We start from the raw sequence: 21,205 nt of genomic DNA, 5'->3' as shown, positions 1-21,205 counted from the left end.
TGTAGTGATTATCTAATCATGGTGCTTTCCTGGTGACTACAGGAAATGAAGAACAGTGCAAAGTTAGGTGCCAGGTGGATCCAGTGTTTGAATGAGGTTAAACTGCAGAGACACCTGGTTCCAGAACTTGGGCTTGGCCTAGCCAGTAAAGATGGGCATCACTTAGAGGGCAGGAGTCACCTGAGGGACACTACCTATGGCTCTATCTCACATGAACATTTTTTCTCAAAACCTGTATCAAGCTGCCTCAGTGGGCATTTATTGGTATGACACAACTCTGATGGTGTCTCCCACTCCACCGCTTGTTTCAAGTCTTATCCCTCTGTTCTGGCAAGTCACTCTGCCATGCTAAGGGGCACAACTTGTCCAGGCATTGCTGCTTGCACAGAAGTCACAGTAGCGTTTCTCAATGTTGTCTGGGCTTCCCATGCACCACAAAACTTCCCCAGCTGCAAAATGAGATAACGTCCTCAATAAGTATAGTTATTGGGAGGCTCAGTTCACTATGTCTGTGAAGTGTCTTGAGATTGTCTGATAGAAACAGTTAGAGAAGGATAAAATGTAATTATATCAAAAGTATCCCCCAGTGAGTTCCCATCTAGCTTACCTGATGACTCACCGAGCCTCTTTCCTGACGGTACGTAACACATACTTCGGAATTTAAACAGCCCGGTCTAGCCGTAGGTGCGAACGACTGCAACAACGACCAGACTCCACAGCAGACACCTGGTTAGGTAGCGGGCTGCACGTGAAGCCAGACAAACAAAAGAGCTCCTGGAGTTAGCGTGGGAAACGTTACCTAATGGTGCTGTTTACCACCCTGCAGCGTTAATGGCGCAGAGCATCAGGCCTCCTGACTCCGAGGAACACTGTAGGATCAAAACGCGATGCTAGCTCGAGGCCAAGGAATTGTTTGCCAGGAAAACGCAGGCAGTACCAGGTCTCACCGCTGCTTCTGCATCTGATTAACGGACAGAACCAGCGTAAGGTGGAGAGCTCAGCTACTGAGCTGTTCCTGTGCCAAAAGTGACAGTAGCTGGGGGGGGTGTATGTGTGTATGTGTGTGCGCGCTTTTATTGGCTTTCAGTAGCTCGGGAGCAGGAACATGAACGTGTCAGCTAACAGAAAACATAGTCTAAGTAGTATCCTCCTGCTGTAAGCATTTAACCCTGCAGACACTTTATTCCGTGCTGTACAAAGGTGTTGGAGTTGGGCTTGTTCTCACCCAGTTAAAACCAGCACATCTGTCCTAAACCATACTCTTATTTTTCCCCTTGAAAGTAAGGTGCAGCTCCACAAACCTAACAGACGTGTCTTTTGTACGCAGGAATAACACCACATACGTCGGAGTTTTTTCCTGCAAAGGCTGAGTCCAAACCAGTTTATGTCTTGACAATTTTGTGCTTCTGTAGCAACTGCTCCCTTGGGTTTCTTCAGCACAAAAGGCCTTCTGAAGCCTTTCCGGCTTTATACACCGCATTAGGATGTAGCCCACCAAACCAGAGCTGTAAACGATACCCAAAACATGAACAAAAAGGTAGTACCCCCAGATGTGCTAAGTGGTACATAACAATGTGAAAATAGCTAGTTGTGGGTGATAGGAGAGAGAGATCAGAGGAAGGTTGTTGCTCATTTCTTGGTGGTTCTGATTTTGATTTTTTTTTCACCCATCTTTATTTGGTGGCTTTAGTTTATCTGCTGAGATGAACTACACAGGTTATGAAAAGAGTTACATACTTAGGCAGTGGTGGAGGTAAAGACAAGCCAAGGAAACAGTCTAAAGCTATAATCAGCAGTTTGGTTTTGTTACTCTGCAGTCTACTTTGCTTCTCTTCACACTGAGGAGCCTGGCTTGCAAGCTTTTAAATGGTCATGTCCTCCACCAGTCTGTAGTTGCTGTTAGAAATAACCTTTTTCATTACAAACCTTCCTAAGTCCCCCTGAAAAGAATACATACGCTTTAGAAGATCTCATCACTTCATCCACAGTCCTGGATGAGATGGCAATGGTTACTGATGCTGGTAAAATAAGGAGAGGTGATGGTGGGAAGGGTCTGACAAGTGAAAGCTTCAGTGTTTCAATCAATCTCAATTATTCGCTGCAGGTGGGATCCTACCTTAGGTCTCTGGCTGGAGCCACTGTGACCAGTCCTACATACTAGGCAACACCCATCCCTCCCAGGTTCCCATCTAAATACACAATCCAGACAAAGACTATGACCAAAAAGGAAGACTTATAATTCCTTTTCTTAATTTTATTTCATTTATCTTTCTTTATTTAGTAAACAAGCCACAGAAGTCCATGGAAATTAAGTGTTTTGCTTAAGGTCACGGTGCTTATACCAGAAATACATTATCACCTACATCTCATCCCAGTGTTCCAGTCTCATCAGCTTCATTCCTGCATGGCTTAGCAAAAATCAGTTTAGGACAAGCATTTTCATGCTGCTGTTCACATACCCCTACACCTGTACAGAGAGAATACCTTTGAGAAGCACCTGAGGTGTGCATGGGTAATGCAAGTTCAAGCAAACAACAGTATAAATAAAGTAGCTGTTTCTACTCAGTACCACCGTTCCTTTAAGTACAAACATGACGGTGCGTGCTCCCACAACTGGTTGCTCCCAATCCTCTCGGATCCACCCAAGACCAGCGGCAGCTCCTGACACGCTCAGTCTATTCTTCCAGAAGAAGGTAAAAATACCAGCAAGCCTCCCACTCACTTGTGGAAGCCGAGCCCCGATCGGCATCCCGGGACAGTGCTAGGTCTCGGCGCGCTCGGCGCCTTGCACACCCGGCGTATCCTTGCAGAGGGAGGAGCGTGCGGGCACGCGTGGGGCGGCCCAGGTTGCCCCAGGCTCTCAGCTTCTGGGCTGGGCTCGAGCCCGTCCATGCAGCAGGCACGTGGAGGCTGACGGGAGCCAGCCTGGGCAGCGCTGGCGAGCGGCGGGAGTCTGCGCGCGCTGCAGTTCAGCAGTCCTGCTCTGGTCAGCGGGCAAAGGGCTCGCGATGCGCCTGTGTCTTTCTTTAGAGCGTGGTCGAAAAGCAAATCAGTCTTGCTCTACTGACTACCAGGGGAGAGGGTCTCAGCTAGACCCAAAACAAGGACTTTTGTTTCTCAGTGTGTTACCGAATGTCATATACCCTGGTACGTGTTACTGAAACGTTGTCAATTTTGAGCCCAGTTTAACGAAGTGCTTATGCAAGTGACTAAGCGAGCCAGACTTTCAAAAATCTGATCCGCATCCATTCATCAAACATCTTGCTTTGTCAGCTGTAGACAGTCTTTGCTCCCAGCCTCCCTCAACAGCAGCATAAATAGATGGGGGAGTACGCTGTGCTGGCACGGTGTGCTCAGCCCAGCGTACCGATTGTTCTCCCCATGGTATACGTGCGCGGCGTTGAGGGAGCCGTACCATTGAGATGCAGATCTGGCAAAGTTGAGTCTTAACCTGCATTCTCCGTTGAGGTGTTTGTCTTCTAGAGTCACCCACGGAGCTCATCGTGAGTCCACAGGAGGAACAATGCTCTGGACCAGATCCTTCTAGCTGTGGAAGGATCAGGTAACCTTAGTTTTAATCCTAGAACTGATTAAAGCTTTGGTAATTTCAACATGTTTCTCTTATTCTTAAAAGCCTCCTTTTGGATTTCAGCTCACTAGAACTGAACAGTATGACCTGAAGTGGAAGAACGTGGAAGCCAAAGTGAGTTGTGTCTGACTGCCACTAAAGTCTATGGGATTTAGACACTTCTCTGTCCCAAGAGATGAATACTGTTCCACACATTCTTAGACTGAAGTTTCTCAACCATTTTTTAAGAGCAGACTTCCCGATACTGTCCTGAAAAAATCCACAGACCATCTTGTGTTGTTTTTTTGAGAAAATGAACAAAGAAAAGTAGTATTTGCAACAAATAAGAACTAAACTAAATTTTAAATGTCTGCTACTTCCTCACACACACATTTATTTCCTTATCTGCACGAGTGTAACTTTGTTGGTTCCTTTTTCTGGATCATGGACCGATGTCCTTTGAACCACAAAAGGTTTGCAGGTCGAGTATTTCTCTGTGTCAATGACTACTAAAAGCCGCAAAGAATGAAATTCCTTCTCTGTGACAATTCATACAGTATTATTTTGAACAATTGTATAGGAGCCTGAAGCAGGCATATGATTGTATAGGGTGGTTCAATTAATTTATAAACAGCTTTCAGGCTTTCAAAATTACACTGGATTTTTCCATTGCAACAATTTTTTTCTCAACCAATCACAAGAAATTTGACTGTCAGAATCTTGTTTCTGCTGTTAATCTAAGGCGCTTTCAAATTATTCATCCTTCATGGAGAAAGAAGAGAACAATAACTGCCATTTTTAGGTGTCCTGAAATTTTCTTTCAGCAGGTTTGCTGCCCTGTGAAAGCGTGGCCAGTGCCTCTGCACAAACCGGACCAGGTTATGAAGACTGATTAAAAAAAACCCTCAAAGCCAGTCGAACAACTGCGAGAATTTACCAGAAAGCAGGCAGCCTTCCCCGGTCCAGAGAAGATGAAAAAATGAACATTTCTCCCATTGCTTCCCTAGGGCAGACACAGACGGGTGTCCTCAGCAGCGCTGCTCTTATCAGGAGCATTCCAGCCTGCCCTGTTTGCCAGAGAAACCGGCCGGAGCGGGAGCGCGCTCGCAGCCGGGGTGAGTCAGTGGTGATGGGGAAGGGCAGGCGGGGCAGGTAAGTCACCTCTAGACAGGAAGGTATAAAAGATACTTGAATTACAGCGGCGGGGCCACTTGTGCACGGGGAGCTGTTAGAGGTTACTTGTCTTGCCAGACCTACCGTGCTCGGAAACGACTTGGGAAGCTACCGGGGAGCTCGAGTACCAGAAGGCGGCTTATAAATACAAAAGACCCTGAGCCTAAGGCTATCCTCTGGAGAGAAGACTCTTCAGGGGTAGAAATCAAGAGCCCAGAACATGCTTTTCTCCTTCTAAACAGCACTCTGAACAGGTATTTATAGACTTTAATCTGCTGTACACCTCTTAACTTGCTCCGAGTTAAAGTTGTATTAAACTGTATTCAGTTGCTCTGAGTTAAAGATACCATTAGGGAATCATTACAGAACAGTGTTGGCCACTGTCTTAACTGCGTGTTCTCTTTTGTCTGGTTTTATGGTGTGGAAAGAAGTTTTCTAGAACTTGTTGGGAAGTAAAGAGTACTTAGCTACTTGGTTTTAAATCCGAGTTTATGTGTCTCTCCTGAATGGTTTAGTTATTTACTGATGTTCCCAAAGCTTCTGGAAAGCCCAGGTAAATAGCTGGGAAAGCAAGGTAAATAGCTGCAGGGTCTGAGGAAATGCAGTGTAACCATGGAGGTCTGAACAATTGAAGATACTGTCTTGTATTAAAAAAAAAAAAGTGATTGCCTAGTCCAAAATTAAAAAAAAGAACCAAACCCAAACAGAAAAACAAACAAACAAAACCCCCAAACCCTAACTAATGCTATTGAGATCACATCCACACTGCATGTCTTCATCAGGACTCTCCCGCTTTAGTGACCGGCGCTCATTCAGCAGCACAACAGCAGTGCCCAGGAGAAATCTTGGTCCCTGCCTTAGCTGCTGCCCAAACCCAGTTTAACTTTCTGAGCATCAGCACTATGGCAACACAGCAAAAGACACCAGCAGCAGGCAGAGGCTGACCTGCCCAGTGTGGCAGAGCGTGAATTAAAACTGTCTTTCCCACGCCTCAGTTCTGCGCCCTGCTTTTTATATCCTCCCAGCTTAAGTAAGTCAATACCTGCATCATGTCTGATCAAGGTGCCACGTAACACCAGGATGTTGATAAAAAAAAGTAACTCTAAATTTATTAAAACTAACAAGCATCTATAGTGTCACAATCATCTTTAGCAAAGGGAAAATGTGGGCAAAAGCTTGTATCTTCATTTAAAAGCAACTGTTGTGAGTAAACTTCCTCAATTTACTATCAAGATACTGCTGTTGCTATAGCTGTCATATTACAAACTAGTAAAAACCCCAACAGAAGAGCTTTTTCACATAGGTTATGAAATTACAGTTTGCGTAAGCAAAGGGTCTCTCATTCAGAGGTTACCTTCTGCCACTTGTTTTGCTGCTCGTAGTTTCTGACAAACACTCCAAGCTGAGGGACTGCAAAGAACTGGGCAAAGGGAATGGAGTTTTGCAGAAGAGAAGATTTAGTAAAAAAACAGCCGGGGTTTCCCTCATCTCTGTGTCACCTCGAGCTTGGATTTGTAATTCATCGGCATCTGCCAGATCGTTCTAAAACACGCATGGTCATCTGTAGCCAGATGTGTAATTTAAAAAAAAATTACAATGTGCTGAAAAGCGCAGATAGTCTGTGACTGAGAATTCAACTTGGGGAGAGGCTTCACAAAAATGTCTTCATTTAGAGTAAGAGAAGAAAAAGAAGGAATGTTTTTAAAGTTGGTTTCAGCTCTGGCAATGCTAGCTGTGATGGGAGAGGGAAGAGTACTTCGTTGGTAAATAATGGAGACTTTTTGTGCAACGTGAGGAATACGCAGTCTTTCTGATACCTTAAATTAGCCTTTTATGCCGAGACGTGGAGTCTCTAACCCATGCTGGTGAGACACTGCTGGATTGACTGGAGACCTATAATTACGGCAACAATCTGAACATTTCTGGCTTGTCATCGGTAAATCTCCCAACACAAGGAATCAAGCCTAGCTAGTTCAGTGACACATTCTAAAAAAATGTTCCCCAGGCATACAGCATCAGGGCTCTCCTGGGAATTTCCTCCAGCTAAACACTTGCTTTCAGATAGAAGTGCTCAATAGTTGAAAAGTCATACACCTGAATGTCAGAACGTATGCAAAGCCGCACGTCTAGCCTAGGATAACTGGAATTGAAGGTAATATTTCGGTTGCTGAAAAGGCCAGACGAAGTTGTAAACCAATTTGCTGGAACTGGCGTATTAGCCGTTCAACTCAAGGCTCCTGCTCGCACACCACAACAAAGCAGAGAGCACATGGCAGCACACAGCAAGGCTTGGGCCATGCTGGCACTCCGCCGGGGTTGAGGACAGGGAAGAACTGTGATTCCCTAGGGAAATCAGAGCAACAAGGAAATAGTGGAGAATTCCCCCTGCTCTGGCACCAAGACCATTTCCTCCAACGTTGCTTTTCTTGCTGTGTCATGGTGACAAGACAGAGGTGTTTCTTGCCCCTTCTTGGGGCCGAGGATGGAACAAACTTTGCAAGATAATAGTGTTTCCTCACCTCCCTTGGGTTCTCCTGTGACATGAAGGAGTTCGGATCCCACTGTGGATAGACAAAAGCAGGCAGCATCGCTGGGTGGTGCCTCACTTGCCTGGTAGGCAGCACGCAGAACCATGATTCCAGACACAAAACTCTGTCTGAGCACACCAAAGGGAGGAGATTCGCCCCCTGCTACCTCCACAACTGAATAGTCTTATCTGTCTCTTAGGCCTTGCTCATGCTGCCACCATAATATCTGAGTGCCTCCCAGACTAATAGACTGCCATAGCGAGGTCCCTACTTGACCTCATGGAGTCTTCTGCTCTCCTCCCTGCCCAGGTGTCGGGGAGCACCAGCTGGGGTAGGTGGTTGTTGTGTTTTTTCTGCCCAGAGGGAGGCATGTATGGGGAAAGACTGCACCCATCTATAATACCGTGGTGGTTCTGGGGAAAAGGCTTTGGCTGGATGGTGGATCTCTGCTGGTTGCTTGCTTCTTTGCAGGATGTTTAACTTCACCTTCAGTATGCAGCTTCGAACAGCCTACCTGTGGCATTCTCACCTCTAGCAGGGATCTATTCCAGGCTCAAGATGCAGTGGAAATCATGAACTTGCTCTTTGTTCCTTTTAAGGGGTTAAACATAGGTCTGGTGATGGGTGTCTTCACATTATTTAAAATGAAGGCTGTGGTTTTCTTCTCTTCTAGAGTCTCCCAGGGCTCTCTTTATTTCCCCGGGCTCCGTCATGTCGTGCTTCACGCAGCTGTGGCACTCCAACACACCAGACTCTCCCACCAGCCCAGTTCCTGCATCTCCAAGTGAAATCCCCATCCCCATCAGCCCCATCGTTGTCACCTCCCCAGGAGATGGCAAGAGGAAGGCGAGGTCCCCAACTGACAAGCCAGGCTCTCCGAACCCAACGTCTCCGAAGCCAGCTTCCCCCGTTGAGTGTTCCATTTGCTTCAACACCTATGACAACACCTTCAAGACGCCCAAGCTGCTCCAGTGCTCCCATGTTTTCTGCCTGGAGTGTGTGGCCCGCCTGAGCAAAGGGCTGCCCCCAAACCAACCAGAGGACCAGCTCCCCTGCCCCTTCTGCAGGCAGCTGACAAGCATCCCGCTGGAAGGTGCCCCAGCACTCCAGACCAGCAAGGAGCTCCTTGCCACACTGCCCCCTGAACTCCAGCAGGAGAAGGTGCTCTGGATGGAAGGGACCAAGCTCTGCTGCCGTGAGCCGTCAGATGACCCCGAAAACCCAGACTCGTGTATCTCTATTGATGTCGCCATGAGCAAGCCAGAAAGTCCAGAGGCTCCCCCAGCAGGGTTAGCTGGGAGGCTGTCCCGCTGCGACATGTGCGATGACTGGAAACGCATAGTCCTCCTCTCTGCGTTGATCATCATCCTGTTCTGCATCATCCTGTGGCCAGTCCAGTGCGCCCTGAAGACGGGGAACCTCCGCTGCTTCACAAGGACTGTTGCGATGAGCAGGCCAGAGTATCTTCCCCCTAAACACACCACAGCAGCAGCACCGGTGACACAACTCCCTTTCCAGTAGCAGCGAGGTAGCCCCTTGCCCCTGTCTAGCAGGGCTGTCAGCTCCATGCCCACCACGTCGGGGAGGCAGGAACAGGGCCTACTGCCCTGACGGCATTCCTTGGTTTGCTGGCAGACCCCGTTGCCCACTCCCCACACTCCTCCTGTGCCTGCACTTGAATACATGCATCCACCTCCAGGAGCTCTGCTGAATACTTGTCAGCCAAGCTGCCTCCAGCCCAGGAATGCCCCAAGGAGCTGCCTCAGCATCCTTCTGCCAAACTCTCCATGGAAACCAGAGCCTTGAAAGCAACAGACGGGTTTCTAGGACTGTTTGCCTGGAGTGGCACACAGTCGTGTACTGTCTTGGCTGGATCCCAGATGACAGTGGGTGTAGTTCCTCTAACTCCCTTAGGGAATAAAGGGCTATTTTTGCAAACTGAAGGATCTACATGATTATTCCTAAGAGGAGCTGGGATTGGGAGGGTAAAGACATGTCAAAGTTGTATAAGCAGATGAAGATAACCATATTCCAACCATAACCATATGCTTGAAACATTTCCACTGAGTTATTCAACGTTGGAGGTGTAAATGCTGCCTCCTGCTGACAAAACATAGATGTACCACTGCTACTCACCTGAGTTGTGTTACCATCCTGACGAGCTTTTGAAGAGACTAGAGTAGCCATTCGACTCGGTTTTCCTAGGCAGATGTTTCAGAGTCACTCATCCCTACCTGGGAAGCGATTCTGAACGCAGGGGGTGAGTTCTGCTCGGCACGCTGGCACAGCAGGCTAACCCTGCCCCTCAAGTTACTTCATCAGTGAACTTCGTTCATACTTCCCACAGGCAAACTGTTGCCAAAACCAAAGAAATTCCATCTTTTGACAGCTTTACCCTCCTAATCTTAAAATGTGTCAGTATTAAGACACAGGCCAGTTGCTTACACTATGTTTTTATTTAATGCAGTGATCTTCTGACCGTGATTAACAAAAGTCTTCGTGATGAAGGCGGCTTACAATTAAATGTTTTCTATTCAAACACATGGATGTAAGACAGTATTGTATGCAAGTACCATACATGTATGTATTAAATTATGTTTTATACAATGCACGGTGTCAGTTTGTAGCAATTACTCCACATTTCCCTTCTTTCTTGCAGTTGGAGGTGTTCACTTAGCAGTCCTGAGTCCAGCTGCATTCCCAGATCATGGTAGCTACACAGCAGGTGGCATGTCTGTACTCTGGCCCCTGCATCAGCTGTCCCAGTGCTGTACAATCCTGCACACATGGACAGCTTTATCCTGTAAATTCATACTTACTACCGTCTAGGCAGTGTTGTCCCAGGTGTGACTTCCCCCTGTGTTTACCTCATTTGACCTGAAAAATGAGAAGCTGGAAACACTGCTCACCTTTTGCTTCTTCCCAGCTGGAAGAAAGACACTTCCAGTCTCCCTTTCCAGAAATTCTAATTTGAAATAGAAAAGGCTGAAGCAACAGCAGAAGCAACTCAAGTCTGTTGCTATGCAAAACTTCTGTGGAAAGCTGCTGCGTGCGCTGTATCTGCAACACCTTTGTTGTTCAGCTGCAGGCTGGTATTATCTGTGCCAGCCACGTCTGCAGAAACCTCTCCATGCACTGCTACAGCTTCTGCCAAAGTCATCGGGCTTCACAGGGGTTCTCACTTGTATCATTCTGCCCTTTCCCCCGTGCTTGCCACTGAAAGGATATCTTCACAGCACCAATGTCCTGGAAATGTTGTTGGGAAAAGAAACTCACCAAGACTTAAGGCAGAGAAGGGACTTCCACTTTACTCAAGGTGCCTTTGGGACGAAGCCCAGCAAACAGACACTGGTAGAGATGAAGTGCTTTGTCGTTACATCTTTGTTACCATTCAACTCCCACTGATGACACCTAAAGGCAGGGCAGAGGGAAATAACATCTTCAGCCTCATAAAATCTATTGTTATGGTGGCAAACGGGCCACAGAGATGTTCTCACAGTTCCAACTGTTCCTAGTAGTCCATCACAGCATCCTTGTGGGGGCTGTCCCTCTGCACTTCTCCTTCTCACCATGCACTGGGAAACAAATGTTGAAGGTTTAGCTAACAAGCAGTTGAACCTCTCACTCATGCATAGTCAAAAGGAAGATGCAAAGCAAGTGAAAACAGGGCCCTGAACAGTAGCATTTCATGGTGGGAGACATTCAGGATGTCCCATTGATCACACCAACTGTCAGTCTCTTTCCCAAAAAGCAAACTACTTAAAAGGGAAAAAAAAAAAAAAAAGCCTTGAGAATAGAATATTCAACATTTATTAAAAGTGCAATAAAAATAAACAGTTCTCCTGTCCCTGCGACAACAAGGGGCCAGGAAATACAGCCAAGGTATGTCATTGTGCTTTTGTTCAACCCCTTCTGCTCAACGCTTGGAGCCAGCGCTCCAGGCACTAATACCCAACCATGCAGCAAGACCACCCAGTTCCAGAGACCTAGGAGGACTTCAGCATCAGCCCCATGCGTGTTCCAGAGGTTCAGGCACTGGCACTCAGACCCAAGGCTCCCCACAGAGCGCACCTTCAGACACTGATGAATCCTGCAGGAGGGGGTTCTTTGGCAGGACTATTTGCATGCCTTAGGGCTGGAACAGCAGGAAGCACTGGCAGTCACAAGTCAAGACTTATCAACGGAGCTGGAATACTCCACTCAGTGACACACTCATCTTCATGGCACTGGTCAAGTCACAAACACCCCTACAACATCCCTACTGAGCAGACACAACACTTGCTTTGTCATATAGTTGCAGGGGGAAAAAAGAGATTATGCAGGAAGGTAACAGCAGAGCTGCAATCAAGCTTAGAGGGGCCCAGCTCAAAAAGTTCAGCTCAGATTAGTATCCTCGGCTGTTACTCGCTAGGGGCGGCTAAAAGCACAGTGCACAGTCAAAGCTGCTTTCCTACTCTTCAGCACCCTTCAGCTAGGTGGGATTTCACTTGGCTCAACGTTCGGACCCACACAGTCGAAGATGAAAGGGCTCACCTCTGTCTCTCAGTCCCGCTATGAAACCCACGTGCAGAGCAGCTAGCAGACTCTCAGGCACGCACACACACATCTGCTGTACTACAGCAGCAGGGATTGCTTGGTGTGCTTTGGCAGGGTTGCATAGAAATCTAGAACTGGTACGGCCAAAAGGAAGTGTGAGAAGAAGAATCAACAGAGGTGCAAATACCTGGGTCCAGGCAGTGCTCTCTATTTCTCACCCTCACAGGCAGCTACGTTACTCCAGGATCTAGTCTAAAAACCCTTCTAGCTTAGAAATGATTGACCTAATGAAAACACTGAAGTGTACTAACTTTTTACTAATGCCCTAAGTGGGCAACCCTGGGAAAGCTCCTAAGCAAATAGTCATTTCCATTCCTTTTAACAATTTGTGTGTAAAAAATAAGAATCTTAAATTAAAAAAAAAACATAATTAAAACTGAGCCTTGATGCCCTAATGAATGTCCAGAGGCACTTCCGCATAAATATCAACCAACTGATGTAGGGGAGAATGGGAGAAGATCCTTCTCATGAGTTAGGTCAAGGCATGTTCTTAAGGCGCAGACTCTACTTGCTTCTTAGAGTCAGCTTCTTGCTTCCTCACTGAATCCAAGGTGCTTTGGGAAGGCAAGTCAGGCAAAAAAAATTGTCCGCAATTGCATAAGTTGGAAAGGGTAGATGTAAACACTGTAAAACCTGCATTCCAAAACAAGAAGAAAGAAGGATGGCACGGTTTATAACTGGGAGAAAAGCGCATTGATAAGCTTACAGAGCTGAGACACACGCAGCGTGTGAAGTCTCTCCCACTTGTTTGCATACATAGCACAGTCTTGTTCTCTGAGGCTGACAGTTTCCTGACATAACAGACCGAAATGCACATCTACCTCCCACCCCACTACTGGTAATGTTGTAAATGTGTTTCCCTGTTGAGAACTCATTCCCGCATTGCCTCTGTTCTCCCATCAGCAGCTGGCCACAGCAACATCTTTAGGGTCCATCAAATTTCATCAAAGCATAGCTGCCTTCCCTGATGCAGGCAGAGCCACAGAGGTCTGCATAAGCTGAGCTGAAGAGGAGCTGGGTCAAATGCAATGTAAACAGACTGTAGTGATGCTCTCAGTTAATCAAGGGAAGCATTCCTACCTGTACAGCCTCCATACAGCTCACCTCCGGCTCCTTTATCGCCCTGTATTAGTCATCCCTGAAACCTTTGGGCTTTTAATGTTAAGGTTCTCGTAGACGGAAGCTGACTCATCATCAACCCTGTCAAGAAACAAAGCCTTGTTATTATAGAGCCTCACTGCTCTGGATCTTTTCCCAGAGGCAGGTGGCCAGTGGGAAGCGGGTAATGGTCCAGCCAAGTTCCCTTTTTCCCTCCACAGCCTTGTAGATGGGATGACATCGGGCTACCCGCTGTTCTCAATCCCTGTTTTGTCTCCCTCTGGCTGGGCTGCCCAAGTTCAAATACAGCTTGGGGATGGAGCCTTGAACCTTTCTCCACATGTCAGCCTTTCACGGATGCAAAGTTTCTGCAGGGTCAGCGGATAGAGTTCCTGGTATTTTCTACTTTTACCTTCTCTACATACCTGATTCCTCTGGATTTTCCAAAATCTAATGGAAGGAGAGAGCTGCTCCAAAGGTCAGACCCAGGTACCTCTAAAGCAGGTTTGACACCCAAAGCTGAACTCATGGGAGCTCTCTGGAGCTGACAGTACCAGCCACATAGACCTCACCTTGCTCACCTCAGTCCCACACAGCCCTCCCTGCCCTCATCTATTCAAAGCTGCAGTTTCAAAGTTGGGCATTTTAAATGGGATGCAAATGCTTCTCGAGACCTGTGGGGAAGATACCAACTGGCCAGACCCAGCAGGAGTTGGAAGGTTCACGATGCCTGCAAAGTGATCCCGATTGAGCTTTAGATTTAGCTTTAGTGCTGCACGAAAGCGAGGTCACCGATGCACTGCAGGACCAGAGGGGCTCTGCCTGCACCTGCCCGTGGGCTGCCACGGGAGCCAAGCACCCTTCCCTGCCTCCTCCCGCGCTCTGCCGGCTCCCAGGGCAGCAGCTGCCCGAGCCCTGGGCCCGGCTCTGGCCCTTCCTGCTGCCGCAGCTCTGGACATGGCGCGCTGCTGGGCACAGCGGGCAGGAGCCACCAGCACTCAGGCGGTGGCCAAACGCCCAGAGGAGAGCGTGTGGCATCTCCTTTTGCCCTCTTGTCTTCAGTTGGTTTTTCCTCACGAACCCATGCATGAGCCCAGCGACAGCATTTCTACCTCCACTTTAACACCCACTCCCCTGCTCCTGCCTAGCTCAGCCATCTCTTCTTTCAAAACCAATCCAGCCGTTCAAGGTGCCCAAAAGCTTCAATATTATATAACTGACAAAGTCCCTGCACACTCGCCTTCAACTTATTAACCCCCTCTCCATCACTCACTGCTATCCCATTACTTGGGGCAAGAGGGAAAAACATCGTTTGGGGTATTTTCTCTCTGCTTATGTAAGGAACTCATGCTACTTAGCACATGCTCCCTCCCCACATGGGTGTGAATCCACCTTCCTCTGCTCTCTTCTCATCTTCCTTCACATTTTGTTGTAAAACTCCCTCGGTGGCAGTAGCACAGTTTCACTCTGGCAGATTCTCCAGAGACATTATCCAGAGCCAAGGCTTTGGGGCACTAGTCGCTAAAGGCTAGGGTCTATTTCCTCCTCTCCTTTCCGAAGCAGCCACAGAAGTGTAGCACATAAGCGAGGTGGGCTGCTACCACCACTGCTGACAGCATGGTGGGATCACCTGTTTGTTTTCAGCCGTTCCCATACAACAGCCAGCAACCGGTCAGGTTTCAGGTATGGGAGAGGCAAGCTGGCAAAGGATAAATACCGGGGCCTTTGCTCAGGCTCTTCTCTCTACTGCTACAGAATTTCTTAGCCCTGGCAGAGAGGCATTCAGCTTACACAGACTGGGCCCGTGGTGAAGAGGGCTGCCCTTTGGCTCTGCCTTTTTCCATAGGAGAGTAGCCGATATTCAAGTAGTCTCGCTCTTTCCTTTTATTCCTCTGAAAGAGAAAGCAAAGACGTTAAAACCCCACTTAAAGCAGATACAGAAGAAAGCCTTACAAGATCCCATATGCCAGCAGGGGAACAGTGGGTGTGGGTTTATTTCCACGTGTTCAGAGTAGCATTTGAGTTCCAAGGAGAAGGTGGAAGCGGTGTTTGGTGTGGGCCAAGTTCTGCCCCTGCTTTTCCAACCAAGCCAAACGGGACTCACCTGTTCTTCTTCCAACCGCTTCTGCTCAGCCTCGATGTACTGCTGAACGGCCATGTAAACAAACTTGTACTGTGCCTCTGTCTGCACCATGCCCGAACGCTGCCTGCGTACCATCTGGATAGTTTTGGGGATGTCAATATCGCAGTCCAAACCTGCTCAAGCGCGAGAAGGTGAGGTTTAGGGAGTGGGAATTAGGTTGAAAAATTATTTTCTTAAGATAGCTCTGAAAGCTTTCAGTATCTCGCTGCACACAGTGTCAGCGAAGCCCCTGAATATTGTGAAAGGGTTTGCTGCGTCTCTGTGCCTAGGAGATTTTTTTTTTTTTTTTCTTTTTTGTCCCTGCCGGAGCACCTGAGACTGAAATGGCTGAGGCAGGGCTGACTTGCTTGGAGCAAGGGGAGGGGAATTAGGTCTGTTCTCCGGCAACTTCCTACAGATCCAGACTTACCACCCTTGCAGAGTTTATGAAATAGATACAACCATTGCTGAAGAGGGTCCACCTGCCTCAAGGCTCACAGACCAGACCCAGAGATACCACAGAGACTTCTGTAACAGCTCTAGAATTTCAGATAAGGGTGAGAGCCCTTCTACACAGGAGAGTCCGGGGGACTTATTTCTAAAAGGGCTACTGGAGTTACACCCTTCCTCAACCTGTTTCCCTCTGACTCTGCCCTCAATAAAAGAGGTTCTCCAGGAGACCTTGAAATCCTGACCCCATTGATGCCAAGACGACGACTCTCCTCTGCTGTATTGCTGAAAGCAAGAGCCCCTTGCTCGAGGGCTGTCCATGTGCACACCCATTCGGAGAGGTCTCACATTTCATTACAACAGAGCTCCATTTCTTGGCCCACAGATAAACGTGGAACTGGGCACGGTATAAAAGCCCTTCTCGCCCTGCATTCAGGCTAAGCCTATGCCCACTGGCTCCTGGACAAGTCAAACCCACTGCTTGGAGATCGTGTACCCACTGCTTGCACATCAGCAGGGTTATCCCATAACTGGTCAGAGCAAGGCAAATGGTGGAAGCCACGAGACAGACAGGGAGACATACCTTGCCTGTGAATAATATCCACCAGAATATCTATCACTATGATGGTGCCTGTGCGTCCTATTCCAGCACTGGAAAGAGAAAAGAAAAAAATGATTGCAGGAAGAAATGCCCAGAGTTAGTCAGCTCAGCTCTCACACTCATCTGCATGCCTGGTCCGTCCTGGGCAGATCTGGCATGGCTGCTGTAAGATAAGCCCAGCCAAATACTGACTCTTAGGAGATCAGAGTCTGCAGAGGCTGCATCAGAGCTACCGACTCCAGATGAGGCCTCCTCTTCCCTGCGCTATCACCAGCGGGGCTCTGGAGGAGGGCTGTATTTTCCCGTGTGTGTACCTCTACCCCAATTGCCCACCATCAGCTCAAGTGATGACCCAGCTGCAGGTGTAACCAGAGACACATTTTTATTACCCATCCCCACTGCAGTGCCCCGCAGACGGCTCACTGGTTCATACCTGCAGTGCACTATGATCGGCCCTGTGTCTGGAATGCTTCGCTGTGCCCGATTCACTTGGTCCAGAAAGCTCAGAACCCCTCCTGGTTCGTTGGGCACCCCGTGGTCGGGCCAGCTAAAGTACTGATAGTGCTTCACCAGCCTCGGGCGCTCATCCTGCAGGGAGCAGACACCCACCACCTAGTCAGAAAACCCCTCCTAATAGGAGGCTTCTCCTTCCTTTCTTTTATCAAAACTGAGGCAAAGTGGCCCAGAACATAAGCAGTGGGACCATTAAGTAAGAAAAACCAACAAAAACCAAAGACCAAACCGAAAAGCCACAGCTCCCTCCCCAGGGGTTCCAGCACCAGCCCATTCCCAGCAGAGCGGACAGACAGCAGCAGAGGACTCACCTTGTCGGTCCGCAAGATCTCCAGCTCCCGAAGGTAGTAGCCCTGGGCCTCACGCTCGCTCACATTCCGCACACAGATGCACCCATATTCCTTGGTGCAGCTCCTGTCTGGCCAGTAACGGAAGCATTTGTTCTGCAGCAACATCAGATAGCTGCTCATTAGTCGAGACTGGGGAGCTGGAGGATGAACCCTGAACACCTGGCTCAGGGGTGCTGCTGCATTCAAAGGGTGTGCAGCCCCGGTGTAGAGGTTTAAAGGAGAGCCACACACACAGAGCACTGCCTTTGAACTGGGGATGTACCGGAAAGGGCCATTCCTGTATGAAAGACGTGATCCCCAGGGGAGTCTCCCTCCTCAGCCAGCCCCAGCCTCAGGTACGCATCGCTTTGCCCGAGGCATAGTCTTGACACAGAGCACCTGAGCTGTTGGTCTGGTCATTGCCTAACTCCTGAGCCAAATCTCCATCCCGAGGGGCTACACAGTCTGCCTATACCCCTCCTGTCCTCCAGCCCATCCCCGCTTTGTTATAGTGACTTTGCCAATACAAAAGGCGGACAGTGAGTAGAGCTATCTTCACTCATCTCCGCGCTAGGCTGCTGCAAGCACAGCCTCCCTCTCATTCCTAAGCAAAACCACTAATGCAAATCTTAATCAGCTCCTCTCTTTACTAGGGAAGGCTGCTCTACTACATGGCTCTGCATGGAATTTCACTGTATTCCTTGGCCCCTACCAACCCACTCTTAATGAAACGCATACAGGCGGTACACAGCTAGGTTGTAGAACTTTTGTCCCTCACACAGCTTGCAACACCCCCACACCGCACCCCGCTTTCCAGTGTGCTGTAAAGCACAGTGCTGCGCTCTCACCCTCTGCCACCTGCAGTTCCCCAGAGCCTTAAAGCGAGTATATGAGGGACACCCCATTAATATTTATGGGGCTGGGGAGACGGGCTGCGCAGAGCAAAGCGGTATGTTTTTTTCATGAAGAAGCACTAAAGCAACATTACAAGACAGGAAAAATGAAATGAAATGAAATGAAAGCTAGCCAGAGACAACCTAACTAAACACTAGTAGTACTAGCAGCAGGCAACTTTCAGGTTTGGGGACAGCACCCTACATGTGCTCACCCTGCCCCGCTCCACCTCCTTGGTGGTCATGACAATGACGTGACTGTTCTCTTGATACACCATGGCCCAGAAGTCATTCACTGTTGTCTGCAGGCAGCCCTGGGTGGCTATATAGAACTTGCAGTGCTCCGAGTTCCTTCCATCTTCAGGGATGCTCTGAGGAGCGAAGGAGAGGGGGGAAAAAAGCCAACAATGCTGGAGTGAGGAATTGAGAATTGCTTTAGTGCACCTTTAGCGGCAAAGTCAGCGCACCTTGCCATGCAGGATTTTTGAGCTAGCTGATTTTCCTCTATTTGTCAGAGCTGCGGACACGAACCGCTCTCATCCCCAGCTTCAACAGAGTCGCCAGTAAAACGGCCTGCCTGCCTCCAGGGACTTTTACGCTGCTGTAACGCACATTATTGTGCAACAGACGCTTGCCAGCAGGCAGCTGCAGAAGTTGCAGGTGGGCATGGCTGGAATGAAGCCACCTTGAAGGTTTCCCAAAGGCTGGTGCTTAAATGCCAGAGCACCACTGCTGGAAATACAGCTTCAAGCAGCATTTAGCTTACAGATGACAATTATAATTGGACCTCAGAGATAATGTTCAATGACAGAGAGTCTGGGTAAGTCCCTTAGAACCTCCTGAACAGGAAAAGAAAGGAGAAGATTGAGAGAAACTCTTAGATAGGGGCAAATAAGACATGGTAGAATGATGAGATCCCTTGGGATACAGTAGAAAAATCCAGTGTTTGGCCTGGACCCAGTGAAAGATACTGGTCTTGACAAGCCATTCCCTCAAGACTTACACCATTACTGCGCTTACGCACCAGAAACATAGCACTGGGCTGAAGACAGCCCCCACATGGTGTCTTCCCTTTCCCAAGTACCTTGATGTAGTTGGCATTGATGTAGTCTGACCCAGGCACGCTCTCATCTACATCTCGGAGTGCCACCCGTGTGGTATCAACTGAAGGAGAAGAGAGTGCAGAATGAAGACAGGAGTCAGTCACACGTGTAGGAGCAGGGATGGGCTTTGCTGCAGGGCAGCCACTGTGGCTCCCAGCAAGGTCTCCCACAAGGCTCTTACTATGAAGTCACATGGGTAACTACTGCAAGGGAGGGCATAAAATGCCCTCCTAATGACACTTAGCAGTACTACCTGGCTCACAGCTATGCTGCTAATCTAGTAACTTGGATGGATATTAGTGATACGCTGTGTTGCAGACTAACCTGTGCTCAAGTTTTCCAGTATGTCCTTTGGAAACTCCAGCTCTGGCTCCATATGACTTTTGAACTACACTTGAGCTCTGAAGCATATTTGGACTCACAGCACAAAGAGAGGAGAACAATTTACCAGTTTCCCACACAAAAGGGAAGGACCAGGTTAGAAAGGGGATGCCATGAACTAACTGGACCACTCCACTAGGACAGTGTACACCTCTTTCCAACTCAGCTATGATCAGAAAGCTCTGCAGGGTTAACTAGCCCCAGAGAAGGCTGCAGAAATTGTGGTGAAAAAAACCAAACCAGTATTCAGTGTCTACTTACAGGGAAGGATGTTCTTGTAGCGATTCTTAGCCTTGTTCTCTGGTCGCTGTCCCTCCTTCCTGGGGTAGAGGAGCTTGCACTCTTGCTGCTGCAGCATCTGTGGAGCAGGGTACAAAGGAACAAACTGTTCTGGGCAGACAAGGGGAGTCAGGGCAAAGGAAAGGCTCTTTCGACTTGGCTTTCTAATGCTGAGAAGGGCAGAGGGAGTGCTGGCAGGAACAGAAAGGGAGCCAAGAAACAGCTTGATGAGAGATCTAATGGGGAGAGAAGGCACAAATCCCTGCAGGGAATAAAAGGCATGCAGTTCTAGGATGAGGAAGGAGGAACTTCCTCAGACATGAGAAAAAGCAATGAAAAAAGGCCCAGGAAGTAACTCAGTTGAACATGGAAAACAGGGAAAGGAGAAACAGTGTTGGGAAGAGGTCCTCAGAGCTGGAAAACCGTGACACTTCCATGCAAACATGATACTCTTCACCCACAGGCACAAGCGGGACAGAGCACAGGAGCATCCTGTACCTCAAACTCTTCCCAGAACCCTTGCTTGGCCTTCTCACTGTGATCTGCCATTTTGTTCAGCTCCTTCACTCTGTTTTCAATGTTGGCTGCGTTGATGCGTGTAGCATTGAATGGCTGAAAGACAGATGAAGGCAGAATAGAAATCACTTTCAATAACAGAAAGACTGAACTTTCCCCTTGAAAAAAACAGTTCCCCAATCCCTGGGGGTACTGGCAGGAGTTGGGTCCATTCCTGAGGCCTCGAGTGCGGGGCCAGGAACCTCTGGCAAGTGTGAGCCTGGACAGGCACAACAAGTAGCCAAGGGATGTTCTGGGGGCAGGGAGCTCCCAAAGAGCAGGGGCAGATCTGTGCACTTCGCCAGGAATTTGGGCAAGCCCAGAACCAACAAATATGTGCTAGAGCAGCTCTTACCTGCTTCAGATGAACCACAGCTCCAGACTTCTCCACCATGGGGTTTTTCTTATAATGCTCCACCAGGTCTGTGAGCGTGTCAAACCTCTCTCCTCCTCCCACATCATACTTCCCGTCTGGCTGCAGGAGAGAATGACAAAACCACAGAGAGACTCGAACGCATGGCTCCCAGCTGGGTCACCCCCCCAGCGCCTACGGCAGGCTGGGCAGGGACAGACATTTCCCACCTGGTAGTGGATCATCACGTGGGTCACGTGTGGTTTCCGGTCCTCAGTCTCCATCTTATCCACATTTGTCAGCACCGACAGCACGAAGTCTCCTGGTTTGCTCTGGCTCTCTCGCACCAGAAAGCTACCAGGTTTCCCCTTCTCCGTCAGAAGCTTCTCTGCCTCCTTGCCAGTGAGGTGCCCATGGTACCACCTAGGGAGCAGCAATGGAGAGCAAGGTCAGCTCAGAAATGCACAGAGCGTTGCCTCCAGACAAGAGCTACGCTCACTCCTGGGGACGCTGTCCGTGGGAAACCCATTTCTAGGCTCCCAGTCCGGCTGTTCTCCCCGCTGGCATGACACCGACTTGAGCTATTTTAGAAACAGTCCCCAGCGACTTTCCTCCAACGCTTTGCAATGGCACGTCAACACCTGAGCCTGAGGCTGGAAGTGTC

At 48.8% G+C, this 21,205-nt stretch overlaps 3 protein-coding genes across 3 annotated transcripts in view; 1 reads left to right on the top strand and 2 right to left on the bottom strand.

Annotated features, from left to right (window-relative positions):
• The window catches only part of LOC309412349 (uncharacterized protein C1orf159), a gene marked incomplete at both ends in the record, with an annotated part of 42,226 nt that extends 34,851 nt beyond the window's left edge, over nt 1-7,375 (bottom strand). The window contains one exon of the mRNA XM_082009234.1: nt 7,348-7,375. Within this exon, the coding sequence (XP_081865360.1) occupies nt 7,348-7,375 (28 nt within the window). The remainder of the gene's footprint in view (nt 1-7,347) is intronic.
• A 173-nt stretch (nt 7,376-7,548) lies between these two features.
• RNF223 (ring finger protein 223) lies at nt 7,549-8,790 on the top strand (the record flags this gene model as incomplete). Its single annotated transcript, XM_082009233.1, has 2 exons — nt 7,549-7,600; nt 7,943-8,790. 2 exons carry the CDS (start codon nt 7,549-7,551, stop codon nt 8,788-8,790), a joined length of 900 nt encoding a protein of 299 aa, XP_081865359.1.
• A 4,190-nt stretch (nt 8,791-12,980) lies between these two features.
• Nucleotides 12,981-21,205, bottom strand: part of LOC309412570 (tyrosine-protein phosphatase non-receptor type 11-like) — a gene marked incomplete at both ends in the record, with an annotated part of 47,571 nt that continues 39,346 nt past the window's right edge. Inside the window, 12 exons of the mRNA XM_082009499.1 lie at nt 12,981-13,065; nt 14,755-14,855; nt 15,068-15,219; nt 16,119-16,186; nt 16,570-16,724; nt 16,961-17,092; nt 18,087-18,242; nt 18,956-19,035; nt 19,617-19,713; nt 20,133-20,246; nt 20,545-20,664; nt 20,772-20,964. Coding sequence (XP_081865625.1) covers nt 12,981-13,065; nt 14,755-14,855; nt 15,068-15,219; nt 16,119-16,186; nt 16,570-16,724; nt 16,961-17,092; nt 18,087-18,242; nt 18,956-19,035; nt 19,617-19,713; nt 20,133-20,246; nt 20,545-20,664; nt 20,772-20,964 — 1,453 coding nt within the window. The remainder of the gene's footprint in view (nt 13,066-14,754; nt 14,856-15,067; nt 15,220-16,118; nt 16,187-16,569; nt 16,725-16,960; nt 17,093-18,086; nt 18,243-18,955; nt 19,036-19,616; nt 19,714-20,132; nt 20,247-20,544; nt 20,665-20,771; nt 20,965-21,205) is intronic.

The sequence above is a fragment of the Phaethon aethereus genome (genome assembly GCF_964289735.1).
Source record: "Phaethon aethereus genome assembly, chromosome: 21".
NCBI lineage: Eukaryota > Metazoa > Chordata > Aves > Phaethontiformes > Phaethontidae > Phaethon > Phaethon aethereus.
This window is presented reverse-complemented; position numbering and strand designations above follow the sequence as displayed.